Consider the following 22,647-nt stretch of genomic DNA (forward strand, 5'->3'; position numbering starts at 1 on the left):
CACTGCACTCTGTCACTGCACTCTACGCCACTCTAATCCACCCTTCACCACTCTACGCCACTTCACTATACTTTGCAACAATTCACTCTACGCCACAACACACTGTTCCCCTCTGCCACCCCACTCTACGCCACCCCACTCTTACACCACTCCATTATGTGCCATGTCGCTCTACTCCATTCTATACCACTCTACTCTATACCAATCTGCTCTAGACCACTGCACTCCTCCCAACTCTACTCTAAAATACTGCACTTAATGCCCCTACACTCTATGCCTCTGCACTCCACACCAGTGCACTCCATTAAAAAACAACACACTCTATACCATTTCATTCTACGTCACTGCACTCTTCGGCACTCTATTCTACTCTGCACCACTGTACTCTGTGCGACTCTGCAAGTGCACTCTACACTACTGCCCCCTACTCCACTCTTCAGCATTGCAATCTCCGCCACTCTTCTCTGCACCACTGCACTCTATGCACTCCACTCTTCTCAACTGCACTCTCCGCCGCTACACTTTATGCCACTCTAATCTCTATCACTCCACTTTACCCACTGCACTCTGCTCTGCACCACCATATTCTCTATATTACTCTATTCTGCATCCTTGTACACCGCTGCACTCCACGCCACTGCACTCTACACTGTACCACTCCATACCAATGTGCTCCACGCCACTTTAATCTGCTCTGCATCACTGCACTTGCTACGGCACTCTACTCAATGCCACTCCACTCTTCCCCGTACTACTCCACTATGCGCCACTTTGCTCTACTCTGTGACACTGCAATCTACGCTATGCCACTCCACTCTACTCTAAAACACTGCACTCTACAACATTTCAGTCTGTCACTGCATTCTATGCCACTCTGTTCTATTCTGCACTACTGTACTCTACACCACTGTACACTGCCACGCTACTCTACTCACCTTCTCAGCAACACTGACCTCTGCACCACTCACTTGATGCCACGCTACTCTACGCCACTCTACTGAACTCTACTTTGCTTTACTTTATGCCACTATACTCTGCATCACTCTACACCATTTCACTGTATTCTACTCTACACCACTCTACTCTATGCCACTACACTCCAACCACCTGCACTCTACTCTGCACCACTTTACAGCTCTCTACTCTGCACCACTCTATGCCACTGCACTCTATGCCACTTTGCTCTGCGCCACTATGCCACTTCACTCTGTGCCACTCTACTCTTCACCACTGTGCGCTCAGCCACTGCACTCTTTGCCACTCTACTCTGCACCCTTCAAATCTCTTCCACTTCATTCTGTGTTGCTACATTGTACGCTGCTGCATTCTAGGCCGCTTTACTCTACACCACTTTTACTCTGTACCTGTACTCTCTACGCCACTCTAATGTACAAGACTCTACACCAATGCACTCCACTTTACACCACTCCACTGTATGCCATTCTAACCTACTCCGCTCTATACGACTCAATGCCACTCTATGCCAATATTCTGCCACTCTACGCCACCCCATACCACTGCATCCACTCTACACCACTCCACTGTACTCCTCTCTACTCTGCACCACTGTACATCATGCCAATGCATACTATGCCACTCTACTGTGCACCACAAAGCTCTACGCCACTGCACTCTACATGATTCCACAATAGGCCACTCCACTCTACGCCCACTGGACTCTACGCCACTGGACTCTACGCCACTGGACTCTACGCCATTGTACTCTGGACTCTATGCCAATGCCCTCTACTCTGTACCACTCCGCTCCACTGCACACTTCATCACTCCACTCTAATCTGCACTACTGCACTCTGTGCCGCTGCACTCTACCCTGCACCACATCACTCTACTTAGAACCACTCTACACCACTACACTGTATACCATTCTGCTCTACTCTGTGCCACTCCACTCTACCTCACTCTGTACTGCACCACTGCACTCTATGCTGTGCCACTGCATTCTACTCTTCTCCGCAGTACTCTGTCACTGCACTCTACGCCACTGCATTCTACACCACTCTGCTCAAAACCACTGCTCTCTATACAGCTCCACAACACTTTACACTACTGCACTCCTCGCCAAATCATTCTGCTACTCTATTCACCTCTACACCATTGAACTCTATGCCTCTGCTCTCTGCCATTGTTCCCTAAGCCACTGTTCCCTACACCACTGTATGCCACAGCAGTCTACGCTACTCCACAGTTTGCCACTCTACTCTGTACCTCTCTATGCTCCAGCACTCTATTGCGTTGCACTCTGCACCACTCTACTCTGCAACAATGCACTCTGCACCAGTTCACTCTACTCTGTAGGCCACTGTACACGACCCCTCCACACAGTGCACGCAACACCACTCTACCCTACTTCTCTGCACAATCCCACTCCAAGCCACTGCACTCTACGTCGTGCCACTCCACTCTGCTCCATGCCACTCTACTCTATCCGACTCCACTCTATGCCACACCTCTCCTGTGTGCTCCACTTTATGCTGCTCCACTCTACGACACTCCAGTCTACGATTCTGTACTCCACTCTATGCCACTCCATGCTACTTCATTTCACCCTGCTAAACTCTGGGTACAACAATATGTGGCACTGCACTATACAACACTATACTCTTGTCTGGGACACTATACTCCTCTTTACACCCCTCTATTCTACGTCACTCCACAATACAACAGAACACTGTACCCCATGACACTCTATTCTATAACACTCTACTCCATCCCACTCTGGTGCTCCACGACACTCCACTCCACTCCACGGCCCTCCCCTCCACTCCACTCCACTCCACTCCACGGTCCTCCACTCCACGCTACGGCCCTCCACTCCACGCTACGGCCCTCCACTCCACGCTACGGCCCTCCACTCCACTCTACGGCCCTCCACTCCACTCTACGGCCCTCCACTCCACTCTACGGCCCTCCACTCCACTCTACGGCCCTCCACTCCACTCTACGGCCCTCCACTCCACTCTACGGCCCTCCACTCCACTCTACGGCCCTCCACTCCACTCTACGGCCCTCCACTCCACTCTACGGCCCTCCACTCCACTCTACGGCCCTACGGCCCTCCACTCCACTCTACGGCCCTCCACTCCACTCTACGGCCCTCCACTCCACGGCCCTCCACTCCACTCTACGGCCCTCCACTCCACTCTACGGCTCTCCACTCCACTCTACGGCCCTCCACTCCACTCTACGGCCCTCCACTCCACTCCACACTACGGCCCTCCACTCTACGGCCCTCCACTCCACTCTACGGCCCTCCGCTCTACGGCCCTCCACTCCGCTCTACGGCCTCCACTCCGCTCTACGGCCCTCCACTCCGCTCTGCGGCCCTCCACTCCGCTCTGCGGCCCTCCACTCCGCTCTGCGGCCCTCCACTCCGCTCTGCGGCCCTCCACTCCGCTCTGCGGCCCTCCACTCTGCTCTGCGGCCCTCCACTCTGCTCTGCGGCCCTCCACTCCGCTCTGCGGCCCTCCACTCCGCTCTGCGGCCCTCCACTCCGCTCTGCGGCCCTCCACTCCGCTCTGCGGCCCTCCACTCCGCTCTGCGGCCCTCCACTCCGCTCTGCGGCCCTCCACTCCGCTCTGCGGCCCTCCACTCCGCTCTACGACCCTCCACTCCGCTCTACGGCCCTCCACTCCGCTCTACGGCCCTCCACTCCCCTCTATGGCCCTCCCCTCTGCGGCCCTCCCCTCCGCTCTGCGCCGCTCCTCTCCACTCTGCGCCGCTCCTCTCCACTCTGCGCCGCTCCTCTCCACTCTGCGCCGCTCCTCTCCACTCTGCGCCGCTCCTCTCCACTCTGCGCCTCTCCACTCTGCTCCGCTCCTCTCCACTCTGCGCCGCTCCGCTCCTCTCCACTCTGCGCCGCTCCGCTCCACTCTGCGCCGCTCCGCTCCTCTCCACTCTGCGCCGCTCCGCTCCTCTCCACTCTGCGCCGCTCCGCTCCTCTCCACTCTGCGCCGCTCCGCTCCTCTCCACTCTGCGCCGCTCCGCTCGTCTCCACTCTGGCCCGCTCCGCTCCACTCTGCGCCGCTCCGCTCCTCTCCACTCCACTCTGCGCCGCTCCGCTCCTCTCCACTCTGCGCCGCTCCTCTCCACTCTGCGCCACGACCCTGCAACTAGATGATTGAGGCTCCGCTGTCAGAACCGTCAGCTTCTCTTTTGATTTGGTGGAAGTACTTTTACGACCTTCCTCTTAATTATTCCTCAAGTTCTTTTTATGCTTAATCGTTTATTTGAACTTTTATGAGGTATGATTTAGCGGTGAGTCTCATAAATGAGTCTGGCATATCCTTGCATATCCTTTTTCAGTAAGGGAATCCTTTCTAGAGTAGAGTCATCGTGTAAGGTTCTGATTATTCAAATTGTCACATTGAAGTATGTTGTGACTGGACTCTGAACCGCTTTGTCTCCACAGAAAGATGGTATGTTTTTCAAGATTAGAGATTTGCACTTTAAATAGTAATATCAAAGTTGGAAATGTGTATTGCTTTTTACATGATACCTTAAGACATTTTGGGTTTCTGTTTTGAATTGGCATTTATTTCTTTTTTTACTTTGTTTTAGTAAATATTGCCCAGCTGGTTGTCTTACTCCCTTTGGCGATATTTCTGGTACCAGTCCTCATGGATACAGAGATGTAAGTGAAGTGCATTTAGCATTATCTATCTTGTGAAACCCATTCCAAATTATCAGCAATAAATAGATTCAAACAAAAAAAGGGAGCTTGCAGTAAATTGGTCCATAATGCAGGCAGTACTGCTATCTCCACATTAGCTGTAAAGAGGATCCACTTGCTCTCTGGAGGTAGGTTATGCTACTTGCATAAATTCATATGCCGTAGCTGCCAAGGATTCAGTTTCTTTGGGTGTGACTTTTGCATGGTTTTAGTGGGCTGTGTAATATCTCACTATAAAATGTAAAATACATGGGTAAGGTCAAATTTGAGAACGCTGTTAGTTCCTTCATTAAATGTTCATCCTCTTGAGTGATTGCCACACAATCACCGTACTGCCTTGTTAATCTAGGTTTTAATATCCTCCAAATCAGTGACCAAAAAAGTAACAAGCATCAGCAAAGTGAATTAACTGCTTCTTTTAGCTGTGTTATTACTGTTTGTTGATGCTGCAGGCCGTGATAATCTATTACCTCACATCGGTCACCATATGTGCTTGCATGTGTCCTGACACAGCAGTCATTTTGTTTTTTAACATTTAATAATCCAGGTTGGCAGTGGCATTTACAGTGGGTAATTTAAAAATAAAATGTGTGCGTAAGTCATTTTACAATTTGGAGCAACCAAGAAACAGATTTCGGCTGCGGGACCATCCTATAAAGATTTTTTTATTAAACGGAGCGAGAGATGGGTGGTTAAACAGTAGAGGAGAGGTTGCTAGATGGAGCCAATAAACGCTGCTAAAAATTAATGGTGGCATCGAGGTGGATAAAGGTAGCACTGGAAGCTGGCTATAAAAGAAAACCTGAGTGGAATGGGGTAACAGTGGATAGGCACTGGATGCGAGAGGGTGTGGGGGGGGGGGGGGGGGGGGCAAAGCGTGTGTGAAGGGCAAAACGAACAACAGTGGGAGGGCGGGTTTGAGGATTCCATGTTTCATAGGCAGCAACATGGCTCTCCCCTTTTTAGTGGTTCTACCTGCCATTGCTATGGGCTGAAAACCCTAAGCCTGCAGTTCTTTGATTTAGTTAAGGGATTTCATTATCCTGATCTTGAAAAGGTGACAGAGGATAAGTTCCCCACAAAAATAGCCTAGAAGCACACACTTGGAGCCACTGGAGACTAATTTGATGACTATTCCCATAGAACCCCAAATACAGTTGTGTCAAAATGTTCTCTGTGGGAGCAATAGTCTGATCTAGAAAGCTTTCAGGCACACACCACTCCCGTTAAGTATCTTAAATCACAGCCTACCAAAAGGTTCTCATATTTTCAACAGGGTTAAATGATGACCTGTTGCAAGATAATGGCGACATTCGAGGGACATGACATGGACCGATATAAGAAAGGCTAGATTATGTAAGAAATATACCTATGAAGGTGGTTAGGCGTGTGCTGTTTGAACCAGTAGATGGCCTGAAAAAGAAGAAGCAGTGCAAAATTAGGACCCATTGCCCTAAGATCAAAAGTCTTTGAAACCGGGGCCTTCCCCAAATGTTTAAGTCTTAATAAAGTGCAGAAGCTGAATATTTTCAATCTGAAAATTGTTTTGGACAACCTATGTTAGCAAAACTATCACTAAGAATTGAGACAAATAGCTTTTAGCGTATGAGGAATTCAGGGGTAAAGCTGAAGCAAAGGAAGATGTGTAACTCGTTTTATGAGTCTAATAAAGGTTTAACAACTGAAATATTGATTGTTCTGACGAATAAGATCCTCAATCATCTGGTAATCTTAATGATATAGTTGGAATGCCCTTCCACCTATCCCTCACTCTTCCCACTTCATTTCTTTGTTTATATATTTAAGATTTTACGTTTATTTCATGCTTCGGCAAGATGGAACCTAGCAGTGACGGGGCAACTTATTTTTGTTTTCTAGTCATCGTCGCTGTGCATGGCCGGTGTGCATGCTGGAGTCGTATCCAATGTGCTTGGTGGCCAAATCAGTGTTGTGGTCAGTAAAGGTATCCCATACTACGAAAGTTCTCTGGCTAACAATGTCACATCGAGAGTGTAAGTGGAGCTCTTATCTTTAGTCTTAATGCAACTGATCATCAAGCTTGTGATATGAAAACCTTTAGATCTGTGTAAATTTAGTGGCATTGATCATTAGTAATTAGTTCCCCCCCCCACCCCCTTCGCATCATCTATATGCAAAAATAGCATGTTCTATTAATTACAGTTCTGAATCACACTATATGCTTACAAAAGGCAGCTTTAGTGCAAATGCATCATACATACCGTAATGGGATTGTAAAATATTTTACCCTCCAAACAAGGGTGCTAATGTTGGCATGGGTTCAGCTTCCCTAGGGCCTACAAGTCACTCTTACGATAAAGCATGACTGTACCTCAGTAACATATGATTTGTTTTTCAGGGGCCCGTTATCTGCAAGCCTTTTTACGTTTAAGACCAGTGGTAAGCGTTTTCCTGTACATTGATTGTTACAGTTCAATTTCTAAAGTGGCTAAGTAAAAACCTCTATGCACTGTGACATTCTTGAGCAGATTCACCTAATCCCCCTTTTGTATTTTTTTCTACTATATCTCTTATGAAGACAAACCCATTTATGTTTCTGAATGTTTTAGTACTACTAACTTAGTAATGTGTGGGCACAATAATGTCCTGCTGGACCTTTACTTTGTATTACGATGCAGTTTCATCAGCCTGCATATGTTGTGTGATTTATAGACTGCAAAATGCAGACTTCAGTAAGCGGAAGATACATTCAATTTCTTAATTAAAGACGCTCGGGTGGTTACTTTCTTTGAGTGATGGTGGGAGTAAAAATGCATACTGAAATGTATATGTACAAACGAGTGATTCTACTAATCCCACTGCAGGAGGGGACCCGTATCAGCTGTAGGACCACTTTAATAAGGAGGCTCTATATTCAGCCAAAAAATAAATTGAAGTTCTGCTGTACAAGAATAGCGAGCTACTGGCACCACAATTGAACCTTCAGTAGATTTAAGACCTGTGAATAGTACCTTAAAATCACACTGAGAATAAAAGGGCATACTGCCATGAATTTCTTTATTACAATTATGTAGAAAGCAATGGAGCAACCTTATGTATTCGTCACTTAATGCATGATTAAAAATTCAGTTAAACAAAGGATCCTTTTTACTGTGTAACAGGAAATTAGTCCAGCTGATTTGATTAAAAATAGATGAGTCATCCGCATGGACCACAATGGCAGGGAAGCAAGGTATGATGTTGATGACAAACCACACATACATAGATTTGGTAAGCTGGAGGTTTTATTGTACACCCCTCAGGCACAAGCAGTGCCTGACCAACTGCCTGAACAGAATCTCACCATCTAAATCCTAACATTCCAGATCATTACTACAGAACACTGGAAGGTGCCTGGCAAGTGCATAGAGTGGAGAAGCACACCTCAGGCACTACCCCACAGATCTTCCCTACACGAAAATGTCGTAAAATAATAGTGTACAACAAGAAAAGTAAACAAGTCACGAAACTGAGAATAAAATAACTTGGAAAATATCAACTAGGTCCGCATAATCACTGATCGCGATCACTGTACATAATGCTGCAAATATTTAGGTCTGCGTGAAGCTCTTTCTTCCCGGACCAAATAACTCATTCTCAGATCACTCAGTGCTTTCCATTCTCAATCCATTTGTCTGTACTTCCCTCCAACACGCTACCCCTTCCTCACATACTGACTTCTGATTTAGATTCCATATACATATTTTTTTTTAGTTTTATATAGCTCGGACTCGACCCTAAGATATTGGCATTCTTAAACAGCTTTTCACCTTGAAAAGTTTCTTGAATTAAAAAAAAATTCTCACATCAACTTGGCACATTAGTATGCACCCAGTCCCACATGTTAACCCTACATTAACATGCAGCTTTTCTTATGTTTGTTCTCGAGTCTCAACTTTCTATCTTCCAAGTATCATCAGGAGACATCCTCACACAAGCTTTGAGCCACCCCATCCGTTATGGGACTAATTTAAAATTAGGTTTCTGTTCCCTGAACAGCTAGAAAGGGGTCTTGCCAGTGGTCTGTTGAGAATAGAGATTGTATGACTCGATCCTTTTGAGTAATTCCTTTTAACTTAAATGTGAGGGCTGTGCTAACTGTATACCTTCCTTCAATGTGCCAGTCAATCATTCCACTGGATTTGGAATGCTACCACATATGCTCAATAACACTTTCAACAAAATATGCCTTTAACTCTCTGGAGCAAAGCTGCACATGTTATCGGTTAGTTCTGTTTCAGGAAAACCTTCCTTGTAGAAAACCTCTTGTAGCAAAGACATAACACTATAAGGACTCATGTGATTCTCCCACATTAATTCCGGCCAATGTGAAAACATATCCACTAGAATAAAAATGCAATGTGCAACTACTTGTCCAGGTAAAAGATCCACAAGATCCAAAGCAATCTCCTCCCATGGCGCTGAATGCAATTTCCTACAGCACATTGATGGAGTGCATGCCTTGCGTATTGTGTCACTGATGCAACGCTCAACCTCTAAATCTAAACCAGGTCACAAATAATTAAGACGCAATTGCTCCTTGGTTTTCTTGATCCCAAGATGACCCTTGTGAGCCAACCTGATGATCCTGTTCTTGAGTGACTTTGATGGAATCAGTCTCATGTACCTGAACAATAACCTTTCATTTTCTGAGACGTGATCATGAAATATCCATAACATTGCATCTTCAATTACTTCCTGTGTCCGTTCCGCTTGTGACCGTCTACACTTTTATCTCTTCCGACATCTGCTCATCTAGAACACCTTCACAGGGATCCCTTTTCACCATGCAGGAGAGGTAATCGGCTGCAACGTTTTGGTTTCCTGGTAGAAATTGTGCACAAAAGGTGTACTCTTGCAAACCAGTGACCCAAAGCTGTTTGCATGCCGACTGTATCAGGTCCTTTCTTTTCAGAAATTTCCCTCAATGGCTTTTGATTCTTTCATACGGTGAAAACCTATCCCACTCACAATTCCTCACTTTAACAGCCCAGTGTATTGCTAGCACCTCTCTTTCAATGACTGAATAATTAAATCCTGCCCTTCTCAATGCCAGATAGGCAAACAGAATAGTTTTTTTCAGCAGTCAGTCCTCTGAACACGCACTGTGCCTGGTCCTTTTGAACTAGCAACCGAAGTGACAAAGCACTGTCTTTCTGCAAACCAATCTGCCGAGATAGCTGTTGCTTAAGGTCCTTTTCAAATTCCTTTCTTAGTCTTTGTTATCCTGTGATGGAGAGAGTAAAGTTTAAATCCCTAGTCTCAGCACATTCAGCTCTCAATGGACACGGTCCTACTTACCTGAGGAAACGCTTCAGGTTCTATTTTCCCACCAGGCAGCTGCGTTCAGCCACGCAGCTTCTTGCCCACGGTACGAGATTTTGCCTTGAGAGTTGGAGGGAGCTCTCTGGCTTTCAGGGCAGCTTCAGCCTGGAATCTTCTTCCCTTTGACCTCCCCAGCGTTTAGGATCCCAGGCTTTTCAGGAAAAGACTTAAGACTTCTCTTTATTGCACAGTTTCTTTCTGCCTTCCACCAGCTTCGCGCCGGAACACTCTTATGAGTAGCTGTGCGCACTACAAATCACATAAACATAATTCAACACTTTTCCTCAGGAGTGGTGCACTTAGTCTGAGTTTTATCTACCATTTTTTCCATCAAACTGCTAGCAAACTTGATCATTGCAGAAAAGAGATAATTTTATCTTTATTCTGTTCATTGTGAATAATGGTGTCAACCAAATACCTGTTTGGCAAGACACCAGTGCAACTAATCATTTGGTCTAGATGTATAATCTTCACTTTACCAAAATCACATTTATTAACTCTCAGGGTCAATCCATGCTTCTGAAACTCCTTACATGTCCTCTGAAAGACCAGACTATAAATAGGTAAATGACCCCTCCACAGTCTCCTGACAAAGATGACAAAGCTCGCTGAAACACTGAGGCCGCTGTCACAAGCCAAAATGGAATGCGCAAAAATGTGAACAATCCAAATGATGTTATAAAAAAGTGTTTTCCTGACAACTTTCTTCTAATCTTCCCAGATGATCAACTGAGATTAGATCCAAAGTAGTAAACAAAAACTTAGTCACGCACACCACAGACAAATGCTAGTTTATACTAAGAAGTGTAAACTTATCAATGACTGCCTCCTAGTTAAGGGCCCGAAAGTCAGTCCACAGCCTGATTTCCCTAGAGGGTCTGTTCACCACAGCGATGGGCACCAACCATTTCGTTGCCACAGTGGGGAACAATAACCTCATTTTCATGCAACCTAGTTAATTCATCCTTGACTGCTTCATGAAACTGGTCTGACTGGGTCTTTAAGGCAAATGATGAATTAATAATTCTTCAAGCTTTCCAATTTCTTTACGAACACTAGGAAACTTGTACTCCGAATTTGTACATTCCCTTTACAACTATACATTTTCTAGATTCTTCTCTCATCTGAACATGTGGTTCTTCGTTAGGATTCAAGAAAACACCTAACTGTTTTTTTTTTAGGCCAACTCAATAAGCAGTGACTTGAGACTGAGACATACACCTTTCCCATAATGGTCATTCCATGAAACAACACATTCGCCTCAAAATAGCCTAACATTTTATTGCCCCACCCGTTATTCCCCCTTGCCCCCCCAACTCGTCCTCCTGGGCTGATATCCATTCTCATAAGACTGCATTTATCCTTCAGGTTCTTTGTTTACACTTGCTCTGAAATTAACCCGAATCAAACACCATACACAGATCTACATCATCAATTTTTTCAATATCAGATGGTATTTACTCGCCTTACACACCAACTATAACACAATTTTGTTGCAGACTGCCATTACGGTTTTACTAGCTGTGCCACCTTACCACTTCAACAGCGTACAAAATGACATCTTTCCACACCCATTGCATATACCCCTGATCTCTGAACAACTTTTGTTGTTTGTCATATGGCCCAATTTCCCACATTCGAAACATTGGCCTGTAAACGTTTTGTCCATCATTTTCTTGTCCGTTTCCTTTTTTTCCCCTCTCCCAGTTGCGGCGATAAGCTTTTAGTTGAGATATTCTCCACTCTCACAGTCTCACTTTTTCGAGATTCTGCTCACTTATGCATGTGCTCCACCCTCTGAGCTATCACTTTGAGGTAGCTCATCCTTTAACCATATGTACTCTTTCTTTTTTTCTCACTCCTTCAATTTTGAAACATCTGGTCTTTTAACTGTTCATCAATCAGGACACCAAACCTATAACTGTTGGCCAACTTCCCCAAGACTGTTACATACTTCTCTGCACTTTCATTCTCCCTGTGAACCCTTTTCACAAAGTGGAAACGTTTATTAATAGTACTTACTCAAGGTAAATAATGCAAGTTTAACTTCTTGAGACCCATCTCAAACTAATTTTGATCCCTCATCTTTGATTGACAATTCAAGTACATTGGCTTGCTTCTCCTGGCCCTCAGTTCCCAAACAATTCAACAACAGTTTCTGCTGGACGCTGTGTGTAAGTTAATTGACTGAAAGACAGTCTTGGTGTTCTGTCTGTTCATGGTAGGAGAACATTAGCATGTTTGAGTTTGGTGCTAGGAACACCTATTTACCTTGTGATCTGTATTCTATAATTCATACAACGTAATCAAGAAAATTTGACTAACAATTTTCCCATGTTATCCCTTTGACCAGTTTTATTAGTTCAGCTCGAAATTCTTTATTCGGCACAAGAAAATGGCCATAAAATATCAATAAATAAAAACATTGATATAATGCAATCACATAAGATCACATTAAAATAACCAATCAACAGTTAAAAGGAGCAGTGAGTCCAATAAATACTATAACAGATTGCCACACTTAGCCATCCATCGACTTTCTGCACCTTACTGCTGCTTTAAGAAATGAGCAGACACTGTAACAGGACTCAGGGCCATTTAACAATTGTAGGCAAAACAAAGCATCAGTGCACTTGCAAAGGCTTAATAATTTTAAAATTGGCTTAATAAATAGGATAAAATGCATTTGATAAAATTGACATCAAGCATAATTGCATAATAGTCTGTTCAGATAATCCATCGGTAGGACAAGCTGGTACCAATGACCCTGAAGAGCCATCCTTGCCTGGAAATTTCACGAGTCACACCACTGTTCCTGCCCTAAAAAATGAAACCGTAATGATCTCTCCCAGTGCGAGAGCAGGATTGCAAAATAATGCACTGGCTCCTCAAGTTATGTTATGTTATGTTATTTACATTTTTAATGCGCACAGCTGCTCCAACGAAGGAGCGTCCTGGCGCAGGAAGGATAAGATACTCCCTGATAGAGCTTTTACTAGACTTACTTTGTAGCCTCTGGAAGTGACGACTCTAGGAAATAGCACTTTACCATCAACTTTTCACCTTTTGCGGATGCTTTGAAAAAGACCTGTAGGTTTAGTGCTTTAAAGTTATTTTGTAAATAATTCAGCCAGGGGATTGAGAACCCCTTATCCAAATTGAGGCAGTCTGAGATAATGTCAACGTTCCGACTATCTTTGTTGCTGGACCACACACTGAGCCATAAAACAGGCACTAGCTTAAATGTATTAGAAATATACTGGAGGTTGTGCGCTGAGTGCATGATAAAATGAGAGCTTGTGGGTGGTAAACACAAGAGCTGCCTACATATACGATTTTCCTCTGTCTACAATGTGGTGACATCCTGATAGCCCCATATCTAAGCTCCATGAAGTGCTGCTGATGTGCACCGAGAGTTCTAGATGTTCAAATAGGGGGAAATTGTCCCCCTACCTCCTGCCGGGGGTAGATTTAATAGAGAAGCTGCTGTCCTACTGATCTTAAGTCAAAAGTGATTAATCTGCGGTTACCAGGAGACAGACTAAAGACAACCCCCTCACAAATAAAATAATTCACAGACCCTAGTTTTTGCCCCTTCAACCTTGGGGTGGATATATTTTTCTTCCCTGGTTCACAATCCATTTTGGACGAGTTCCCATAGTTTGTAGACCGATCTAATTCACTCTTAAAGGATGTAAAAGAATCCACCATCAGACGAAGATCCCCTGGCGGTTGTGCCATAAGTACCACGTTGTCTGCTTAAAGCAGCGCTGGTGCAGGAACTTGAGAAATCAGGATAATGGTAGTGGCTTAACCAAGATGGGACGCAAATTATTAATATAGAAAATAAAGAGCAAGGGGGCCAAAATACACCCTTGGCGCACCCCACGAGCTAAAGTGAAGGAGTTCGACAATTCCCATTATAGGCCAAACCAGACCTTAGCTTCCAGGTTATCATGTAATGTGTGCAGAAAGTTAAACAATGACACCTCCACCCCTAGGTCCAGCAACTTCAGCCACAATTTGGATCTAGTAACCGAATCAAATGCTGTTGACAAATCCAGAAAGGCCAGGTACAGCGGACAGTGCTTAGCTATTGTGTATTTGCTGACGATAAAGTTCAGGTTTAAGTACTGTTCCACTGTACCCAGACCCTATTGGAATGCGAATTGAAAGGGACACAAGATCTTATTAGAGTTTGCCCACAACTTCAAGCGATTAAATATTACCCGCCCAGTTACCTTAACCGTACTGTCGGTGAGGGAGATCTTGCAGTAACCTCTTTGAGACATTTGATCTTTTTAAGAATGGCAGCTATTGTGCAAAGGGACCAGGAAGTAGTAATCTTACTTATTAAAGAATTATTGAACACATTAGTTATCAAGGCCCCCCAGAGTTCTTTCTTCCTAGAATTCAGAATGATTTTGTAAGTCTTGCGGGCCTCTCGTACAGCGACCTAGTCTTTTGGTGTGTTAGAAAGTGCCTTCCTTAGTTTCTGTGTGTCTGCAGAACAGTGGCTGTTGAAACAACACAGCCTCTCTTGCCTACTCCTGATCAGCTGCAAAAGTAGATGCCTAATGCTCAAGTTAAGGGAGTCAACATATGCGAACGTTTCATCACAACGCTTGTCAGACAAACAATTCATGAACAGCATAAGGCTGGACTTCAGCAGCTTTCTTTTCTTTTTCTTTCATTTGTTTGTATAGCGCCAGAATCGACTCCCGAAGGAGTATCCCTGTGCTTTGGAAGAGGAGCACAGTTAAAATGCAACTGCAGCCTGAATCAGCAGGAGAAGAGTGTAGTCTTAAGCAGCTTCCTGAATTACAAAGGGCAAGGGTATCCCCGCATATTTCAAATGTCATAGAAATCTTAATCCACAACTAGTGTACTGTGCGTGAGATGTTGTGACTGCAGGGGGGGTGTTAAGTTTTAAGCACTGGAAGGTGACCTACTACATACAGAGCTTTATGGTCACCACATTCAGTCGCTAATGCGGCTCCTTACAAAAACCGTGAAGAAAAATGTATTGTTGCATGAGCACAATCTTTAAATTCTGTCCAAACTGCCATTGTACGTGTTCCCTCAATGACGAAAACCCAGTCTGCTTGTTTTGCCTCCCTATAGACTGTATGTCAGAGGATTGTTTTCCATGCCACCTTTTTCAGCCAAAAACCTTTGTGCGCAGGGCAAAGATACTTAGGGCTTCTTGGGCTGCGACTAACAGGGCAGGTTTATTGGAATTCGAGTAACAAAGCAGGTGTGCTCATGATGTAAGAGATTGGTTTCTCTGATGATGAAAAGGCAGAGGAACCTCAGCGGGAACACAATGACTCAGAATTTGAGGAAACAATGGAGGTTAAACTAGCCTTTAAATATGCATTGCTCCGCGCCTGTAAATCATTAGAGGGCTCTAAACAAAAGGAATCCAAGATAATGCATACAACACTGAAGCAAAAAGCATTGAGCAATGCTACCCACAAAAAGCTCAGTACTGAATGCACACAAAGTTGGCAGTCGAAGGAGCTCAAGACGTTCCCCATTCTTCCAGACAAGCGAAAGGTACTGGTAAGGAGATTCTGAAGGGCACGTCTCGACTTCGGAAGATGATCAACGTCATTGTGGGTTAGGGAGACAGACGCCCTCAATAGATAAGGCCCAACTGGACAATAGAACCTCCAATACTTCCGACATCGAGAGGAAGAAAAGGACTTTGGAAGCTGAATGTGAGCATTTAATAAAGAAAATTAAGGCATATGACAGCTGTTTAGCATAATGTACCCAACCAAAGGCATTGGGGGTTAAAAAGCCACAATCTGGCATCGTAGCACAATAGCTAGAACAGGAAATTCAGCAAGATGCAGACTTAGAAGCGGAGGAATATACTCTCACACAAGTAAAAGCCAAGGACATGTTTCCACATGTTGAGGAAGATACTTTGAGGCAAACTTGCCACAGGAAGTGGCAGACGCATATGCCCTCTGGATGACAGTATGTACCATGGGGTTAGTCCGAAAGGCAGCTGATGCTTTTCGGGTAGAAAATCTGGATAAATGTTTTCTCCCGGAGACCCCAAATCTTGTGTACAAAAAAAACTGATTGCTTCCGATGTTACCAACCATAATTCATCATGAAAAAATGGTTTTCATCAGTCCAGCTCTAGCCAAGGCTGTTATACCACATATAGGAAATACAAGGCGTGTAGCATGGATCCTAAAAATATACATGGGCATGTGGAGGCAGACTCATTAATTGTATACACAACAAGGAAAAGGCAATGTCACTAGCATTCTTGGGACCACATCCTGAAAAAGCGAGCAAGAGATTAGATGGTGTAGGAAAGAAAATAGAAAGCGCACCAGCCACACAATGGTGTATAGCTAACTCTAATGCCCTTCTCAATAGAAATGCTCACCAACATTAGGAGGAAATGGAGGTTCTCCTTTGCCATTCCCTAAAGAATATTAGAAAAGGGCAAAAAGTATTCTAGAGGGAGAAAGATATTGCCAACTTTTTTCTAAAGTCTGCTTGGGGCACAGCTGAAACAACTAGTTGCCTAGTGGCAACTAGCACAGTGTTTACAAGGTATGCATGGCTGCCCTTATCTGGATTCGAACCAGAAGTCCAGTTGAACATCATTGATGTGCCACTTGCAGGAGGATATCTCTCTGGCCCAGAGGTGAAACACTCCCTTTAGGCTATGAGGAAGGCAGATGAAAGCAGAGAGCCATGGGGACTTTACATACCTATAGACCATCCTTTAAGAGTGGATTGCCTACAGATAGAGGAGGTCAAGGTAGATATTTCTGTAGAACACAAATCCAAGGACAGATGGATGTGGGGGTGACCAGTTCTTTACATCCTCATAATGGCAGAAACAACAATCAAAGCAAGTGCCTTTCTTAAGAGAAATCGGGAAACCACTGGTCTGAAACTCCAAGGAATCTGCCTCCAGGTCCTTAAAATAACATCCTTAATGTTTATTTCTTTTTATGATTTTAAATAATCGAAATAAAGATTGTTTGACTGACTGACTAACATGCTTCTCTCACCACCCCCCTAAACACAAAACACCTGTGGGGGGAGCAAATAGGCCTTCCTAGTTCAAATGGTGTCTATCACCACCAAGTGGGTTGAAAATATTGTCAATTATTTCTATGTATAGACCTCCTCCACACACCACCAAACAAGCCATCAGGGCTACTAAAAGTACCAACTAGAGATCCTACAAGCAGAAGTACAGCTGCTGCCAATGAAAGAAGCAATAGAAAAGTCCCAGATGAAGGAAAGAAACACAGATGTGTATTCAGTCTACTTTTTGGTCTCCGTCAGGACTTGACTATAAGATTGAATCTAGATCTGAGGTTCGCAAACAGGTATATAAAAACACAAAGATTCCAAATAACATTGCAGAATGTTACTCCATTTTTGGAAGGAGGCCTTATATAGCAACAGCAGATCTCTATGCCTACTTCACATTCCTGTACACCATTCCCCGAGACACTATCTAAGGTGTTTGATACTAGATCGTCATTACCAATTCAAAGCGCTGTCTTTTGGCATGAAATCCACCCTAATAGTGTTCACAAAAACACTCTCTGTGGTGGCAACACACCTAAGGGAAAACAACATTCATGTGTATCCTTACCAAAATAATTTGTTGGTAAAAGCAGACAACTACCACCAGTGCCAGCAAATCTTCACAAGAGGGATCACACTGTTGCACTGTCTGTGGTTCACCAGAAACTGGGCTAAGTCCTCGCCAACACCAGAGACAATAGGACATCTCTGGGGACAGAACTGGATACAGTCAAAGCAATTGCTTATCCGACTGCAAGGAGAGGTCAAGCAATCTTAACACAGATTGAGCCTTACCAGACGGCTTAAGTTCGGACACTGAAGACAGTCATAACCTTGTTGGAGATGATGGCATCCTTCATTCATCTTATTTCAAACACACGGCTAAACGTGAGAACACTACAGGAATGTTTAAACATACAGGGAGTTGGGAGGATCTAGTGGTTGTAACAAGCAAGACCTTCGAAGGGATGAGATCATGGAATGCATCCAACATGTTGAGAAAGAGGCCTATCACGACAGCTGTAACACAAGCCAACGAAACAGCACATGCTTTACACATAGGACGGAGAGCACATATGGGAATGTTTAGGCCAAATGAGAAGGCTGCTCTACGCTTTAGCGCCACCTAGGTTTCTGAGAGCCAGTATCCTCCTGTGTGAAGCTCAACAAATCTTTTCACCATATTTGTTTATAATGTGCAGAGTTAACTTACTTTTCTTGGTGCAGAATATGCTAGACTTTTCTTGGTGCAGAATATGCTAGACTTTTCTTGGTGCAGAATATGCTAAACTCTACGATAACTGCAGAGCACTTTAATGTTAGTACTACCTTGTTTTAATTTCTGCAAAACCTTTGGAGGGCCAACTGCATTTCAGTGCTCTTGAGTGTCCACAATTGAGCATCTATCCTTGAAAAGGACCTTGCATTGATTTGGGCATAAATAGTTTGATTTAACACATTTGTAGGACATGGTTTCTTACTTAGTTGGCAAAGCTGTAAGTTAACAATTGAGAAACATTGTTTGTGTTGCTAGCATGCTTCTTCTATTAAATAGAGTAATCTTTTCTTAATTCTTTCCTGGTTAGAAAGCCAGTGCAGAGAAACTAAGCCTAATTGGCTACCGTCTACGCACCTTATGCCTAAAACAATGCAAAAAGTAACATTTGGTGCACTCACCCAGAGTCAAAAAACAAGGTTGGTGGAGGTTCTAAGGGGGAAATTATTTAAAGACCAAAGGAAAGACAACCCCCTTATTCACAGTATAACAATACAAAAGGACTGTCCATGGTCTGTACAACTAACATTTTTCTTTGCCCCCATTAGTTGTACAGACCATTGACAGTCCTTTTTAGGGCTCGGCCTACGTCAACCCTGCGTCAGCAGGGGAGGCGGAGCTTCGAGCTCTAATGTTATAAAAAAAAAAAAAGTATCTCTAGGGGTCCGGGCTGCCACATTCCTTAGTGCGCGCGCGTGTTTTATGGCATCTGTAGAGTGATTCGTCTTCGCTGTGCTGTGTTTTTATTATCCTTGACGTGATAGGCTTAATGGAATTTGTCAGTCACCATGTTGGCATTTTCTGTGTGGTTACGCGCACATCAGTGCATTAATTTCAATTAGGAGCTGTCAGGGTGCGGCGATAATGTAAAGCAGATGTTGTGGGCGCGTTCACCAGTCTGCAGTGAATGGCGCGCGTTCGTGCTTTTCTTGTGTTTTCTTTCCGTGTAGGGCAGACGTGAAAGGCATGGTCTTATGAGGGTGAGGGCCGAGTAGTGAGGGCCGAGTAGTGAGGGCCGAGTAGTGAGGGCCGAGTAGTGAGGGCCGAGTAGTGAGGGCCGAGTAGTGAGGGCCGAGTGGTGAGGGCCGAGTGGTGAGGGCCGAGTGGTGAGGGCCGAGTGGTGAGGGCCGAGTGGTGAGGGCCGAGTGGTGAGGGCAGAGTGCAGAGTGGTGAGGGCAGAGTGCAGAGTGGTGAGGGCAGAGTAGTGAGGGCAGAGTGCAGAGTGGTGAGGGCAGAGTAGTGAGGGCAGAGTAGTGAGGGCAGAGTAGTGAGGGCAGAGTAGTGAGGGCAGAGTGCAGAGTAGTGAGGGCAGAGTAGTGAGGGCAGAGTGCAGAGTAGTGAGGGCAGAGTGCAGAGTAGTGAGGGCAGAGTGCAGAGTAGTGAGGGCAGAGTGCAGAGTAGTGAGGGCAGAGTGCAGAGTAGTGAGGGCAGAGTGCAGAGTAGTGAGGGCAGAGTGCAGAGTAGTGAGGGCAGAGTGCAGAGTAGTGAGGGCAGAGTGCAGAGTAGTGAGGGCAGAGTGCAGAGTAGTGAGGGCAGAGTGCAGAGTAGTGAGTGCAGAGTAGTGAGGGCAAAGGGCAGAGTAGTGAGTGCAGAGTAGTGAGGGCAGAGTGCAGAGTAGTGAGGGCAGAGTGCAGAGTAGTGAGGGCAGAGGGCAGAGTGGTGAGGGCAGAGTGGTGAGGGCAGAGTGGTGAGGGCAGAGTGGTGAGGGCAGAGTGGTGGGGGCAGAGGGCAGAGTGGTGAGGGCAGAGTGGTGAGGGCAGAGTGGTGAGGGCAGAGGGCAGAGTGGTGAGGGCAGAGTAGTGAGGGCAGAGTAGTGAGGGCAGAGTAGTGAGGGCAGAGTAGTGAGGGCAGAGTAGTGAGGGCAGAGTGCAGAGTAGTGAGGGCTGAGTAGTGAGTAGTGAGGGCAGAGTAGTGAGTAGAGTAGAGTAGTGAGTAGGACATCACAGGCAGCAGCTGTGCAAGCTTCTTACACTCACAAGGAGACCACAGGCAGCTGAGGTGCAATGTTCTCCCACTCACAAGAACGACATCACAGGCAGCAGCAGTGCAAGCTTCTTACACTCACAAGGAGACCACAGGCAGCAGAGGTGCAAGCTTCTCACACTCACAAGAAGGACATCACAGGCAGTAGCGGTGCAATATTCTCACACTCACAAGGAGATCACTGGCAGTACACACCACATGAACACACTCCATAACACATACCAACAATACATTGGCATTTACAATGCCATTAGCTCAAACTCAAATAAATCCGAGCCTGATTGCATTTCTAATGCTTGTGTATTGTTGCTCTCACCCAGAGTGCCTTGGTTGGGGCAGGTTCTTCTGTCTCCAGAAATGTTTCACATCCTACATCTACAAAGGCCATAATAGAGTTTGAAGCTGTGCTGCAGCCTACGGAGATCCAGAGAAAACAGTGGCTTCCACTACCCCTGAAAATGTAGATCAGAACCAATTGTTTACAAGATGAGTCCCTAATTTTTGGTCCCCAGGTAACTTAATTTTGGTCTGAAAACCTTTGTTCCACCCTGACGTCCCCAATGAGACCTTTATGCTGATTTCAGCTAAGGCTGTAAGTGGTCCTTCTTGAACTTGGTCCAGCTGCCCCAATTTTCTGACAACTTGATCTATGGTAGCTTTTTTTAGCTGAACCCTCAAGCCATCACTTTATTAGTTCAGTTTCACTTTTTGGTGGTAGGTTTTTATATCTCTGAAGTTGTTTGGCAGGCTTCCAGTTAACTTGGCTAAAACTTTCTCCCACTCGAATACTGAGCTGTTGTAAAACTATTGCAAAAGGCATGCATATCAAAGCCTACTTGGTATAATTGTATTGTGCTGTGTGGCATCTTCCTCATTGAGATACATTTACCCTGAAAGTTTCTGGCTATTGTGAAGGATCTGTGTGAAAACTCATTGGCGTCATAATGTTCTAAAAATACTTTTCTCTTTCAGAGCTTAATTTGAACTGCAATACTTTTATTAAATGTCTATTCTATTCCTAGTAGTTTTGACTGAGCATTGAGTTTAAGGTTGACTACTATGTAAAACTGCATCTGAGTCTTGCAACCGCACTATCTTGTGAAGTTCTATTTTTCCATTTGTCTTACCTTATAGAGTATAGTGTACAAAAGAAGAAACATCAATATTCAGTTGGTGTCCTGTAGTACCTGTGGCTTGAGACACTAATTGAACATAGACAAAATACCTCGTAATGCTATTAGCATACACATAGATACAATTTGCCACCAGTACTTTGCAAAGTTAGCACAAAATGTATTATAACTTCATGCAAACAAGTTTGTCACAAGTGGTGAAATTATCGGATAGCCTGATAGCCTACAAAGTGAGAGGAGCTATGGAATATGTTGTAAAAAATGTATTATCTTTCACCTGTGTTTCTTTACAGTCCTCTTCCTCAACTATTTGACATTGCTGAAATGTAATTCCACTTATACTCTGACTGCCACGGAAGTGACATGGTGTATTACTTTCAACTTGCACTTCCAGGTTGTTATGGGACTCTTGGAATGGAATCTGGTGTCATCCCGGATTCTCAGATAACCGCCTCATCAACTCTCGAATGGACTGATGCTTCAGGTGAATTAAACATCTGGAGCCCTGAGAGAGCCAGGATGAAAAAACATGGACCTCCTTGGGCCTCCGAATTCATAGATGAAAACCAGTGGCTACAAATAGACTTGAACAAATTCAAGAAAATTACAGGTACACTAGCCAACTTTTTTGAGCGACAAGCTTTAGTAGTGAAATATATGATTGTCAGGTGTGTTGTGTTTTTCTCTGTGGTTATGAGTAAAGTCAATGTTTCACAGGAGTGTCGCCACTTTGCTCTATGTAAGATCTTTAGTATGCATTTTTTTCCTCTATGTGGGAGAATAGCAATGGAAACATTTCCAGGTCTTATCGCATTATCATTCCTATTTCCAGGTCTAAAAGGGTAGGTAGGAGATGAGGTGCTCAGAGCTAAGAAAAAGAATAGCTGCTGTCCTTTTAGACTTATTTCCTCCCTTTGATCTGTGTGAAGTGTCAACACAATATGCAGTTGCTGGGAGTAAGTGGCTCTTGCAAATTCCTTCGCTAATTTGATGCCCACCAACTGTTCTGTCTGCCTCACATTGGTATATACTGGGTTTAGGTACAGGACATGTAGATGAAGAACAATGTTCAGATGTATGAATGTATTATGTATCCTAATTTTCTTGAATTGTATTGGGAAACAAAGAGAATACATATTTACTAA

The 22,647-nt window shown here is 44.6% G+C and overlaps 1 protein-coding gene across 1 annotated transcript in view; it reads left to right on the forward strand.

Annotated features, from left to right (window-relative positions):
* Positions 1 to 22,647, forward strand: part of DCBLD2 (discoidin, CUB and LCCL domain containing 2) — a 540,831-nt gene that overhangs the window by 298,276 nt on the left and 219,908 nt on the right. Inside the window, exons 5-8 of the mRNA XM_086934447.1 lie at positions 4,579 to 4,651; positions 6,569 to 6,702; positions 7,068 to 7,108; positions 21,897 to 22,112. Of these exons, the coding sequence (XP_086790573.1) occupies positions 4,579 to 4,651; positions 6,569 to 6,702; positions 7,068 to 7,108; positions 21,897 to 22,112 (464 nt within the window). The remainder of the gene's footprint in view (positions 1 to 4,578; positions 4,652 to 6,568; positions 6,703 to 7,067; positions 7,109 to 21,896; positions 22,113 to 22,647) is intronic.

Source organism: Lissotriton vulgaris, chromosome 8 (genome assembly GCF_964263255.1).
Source record: "Lissotriton vulgaris chromosome 8, aLisVul1.2, whole genome shotgun sequence".
Lineage (NCBI taxonomy): Eukaryota > Metazoa > Chordata > Amphibia > Caudata > Salamandridae > Lissotriton > Lissotriton vulgaris.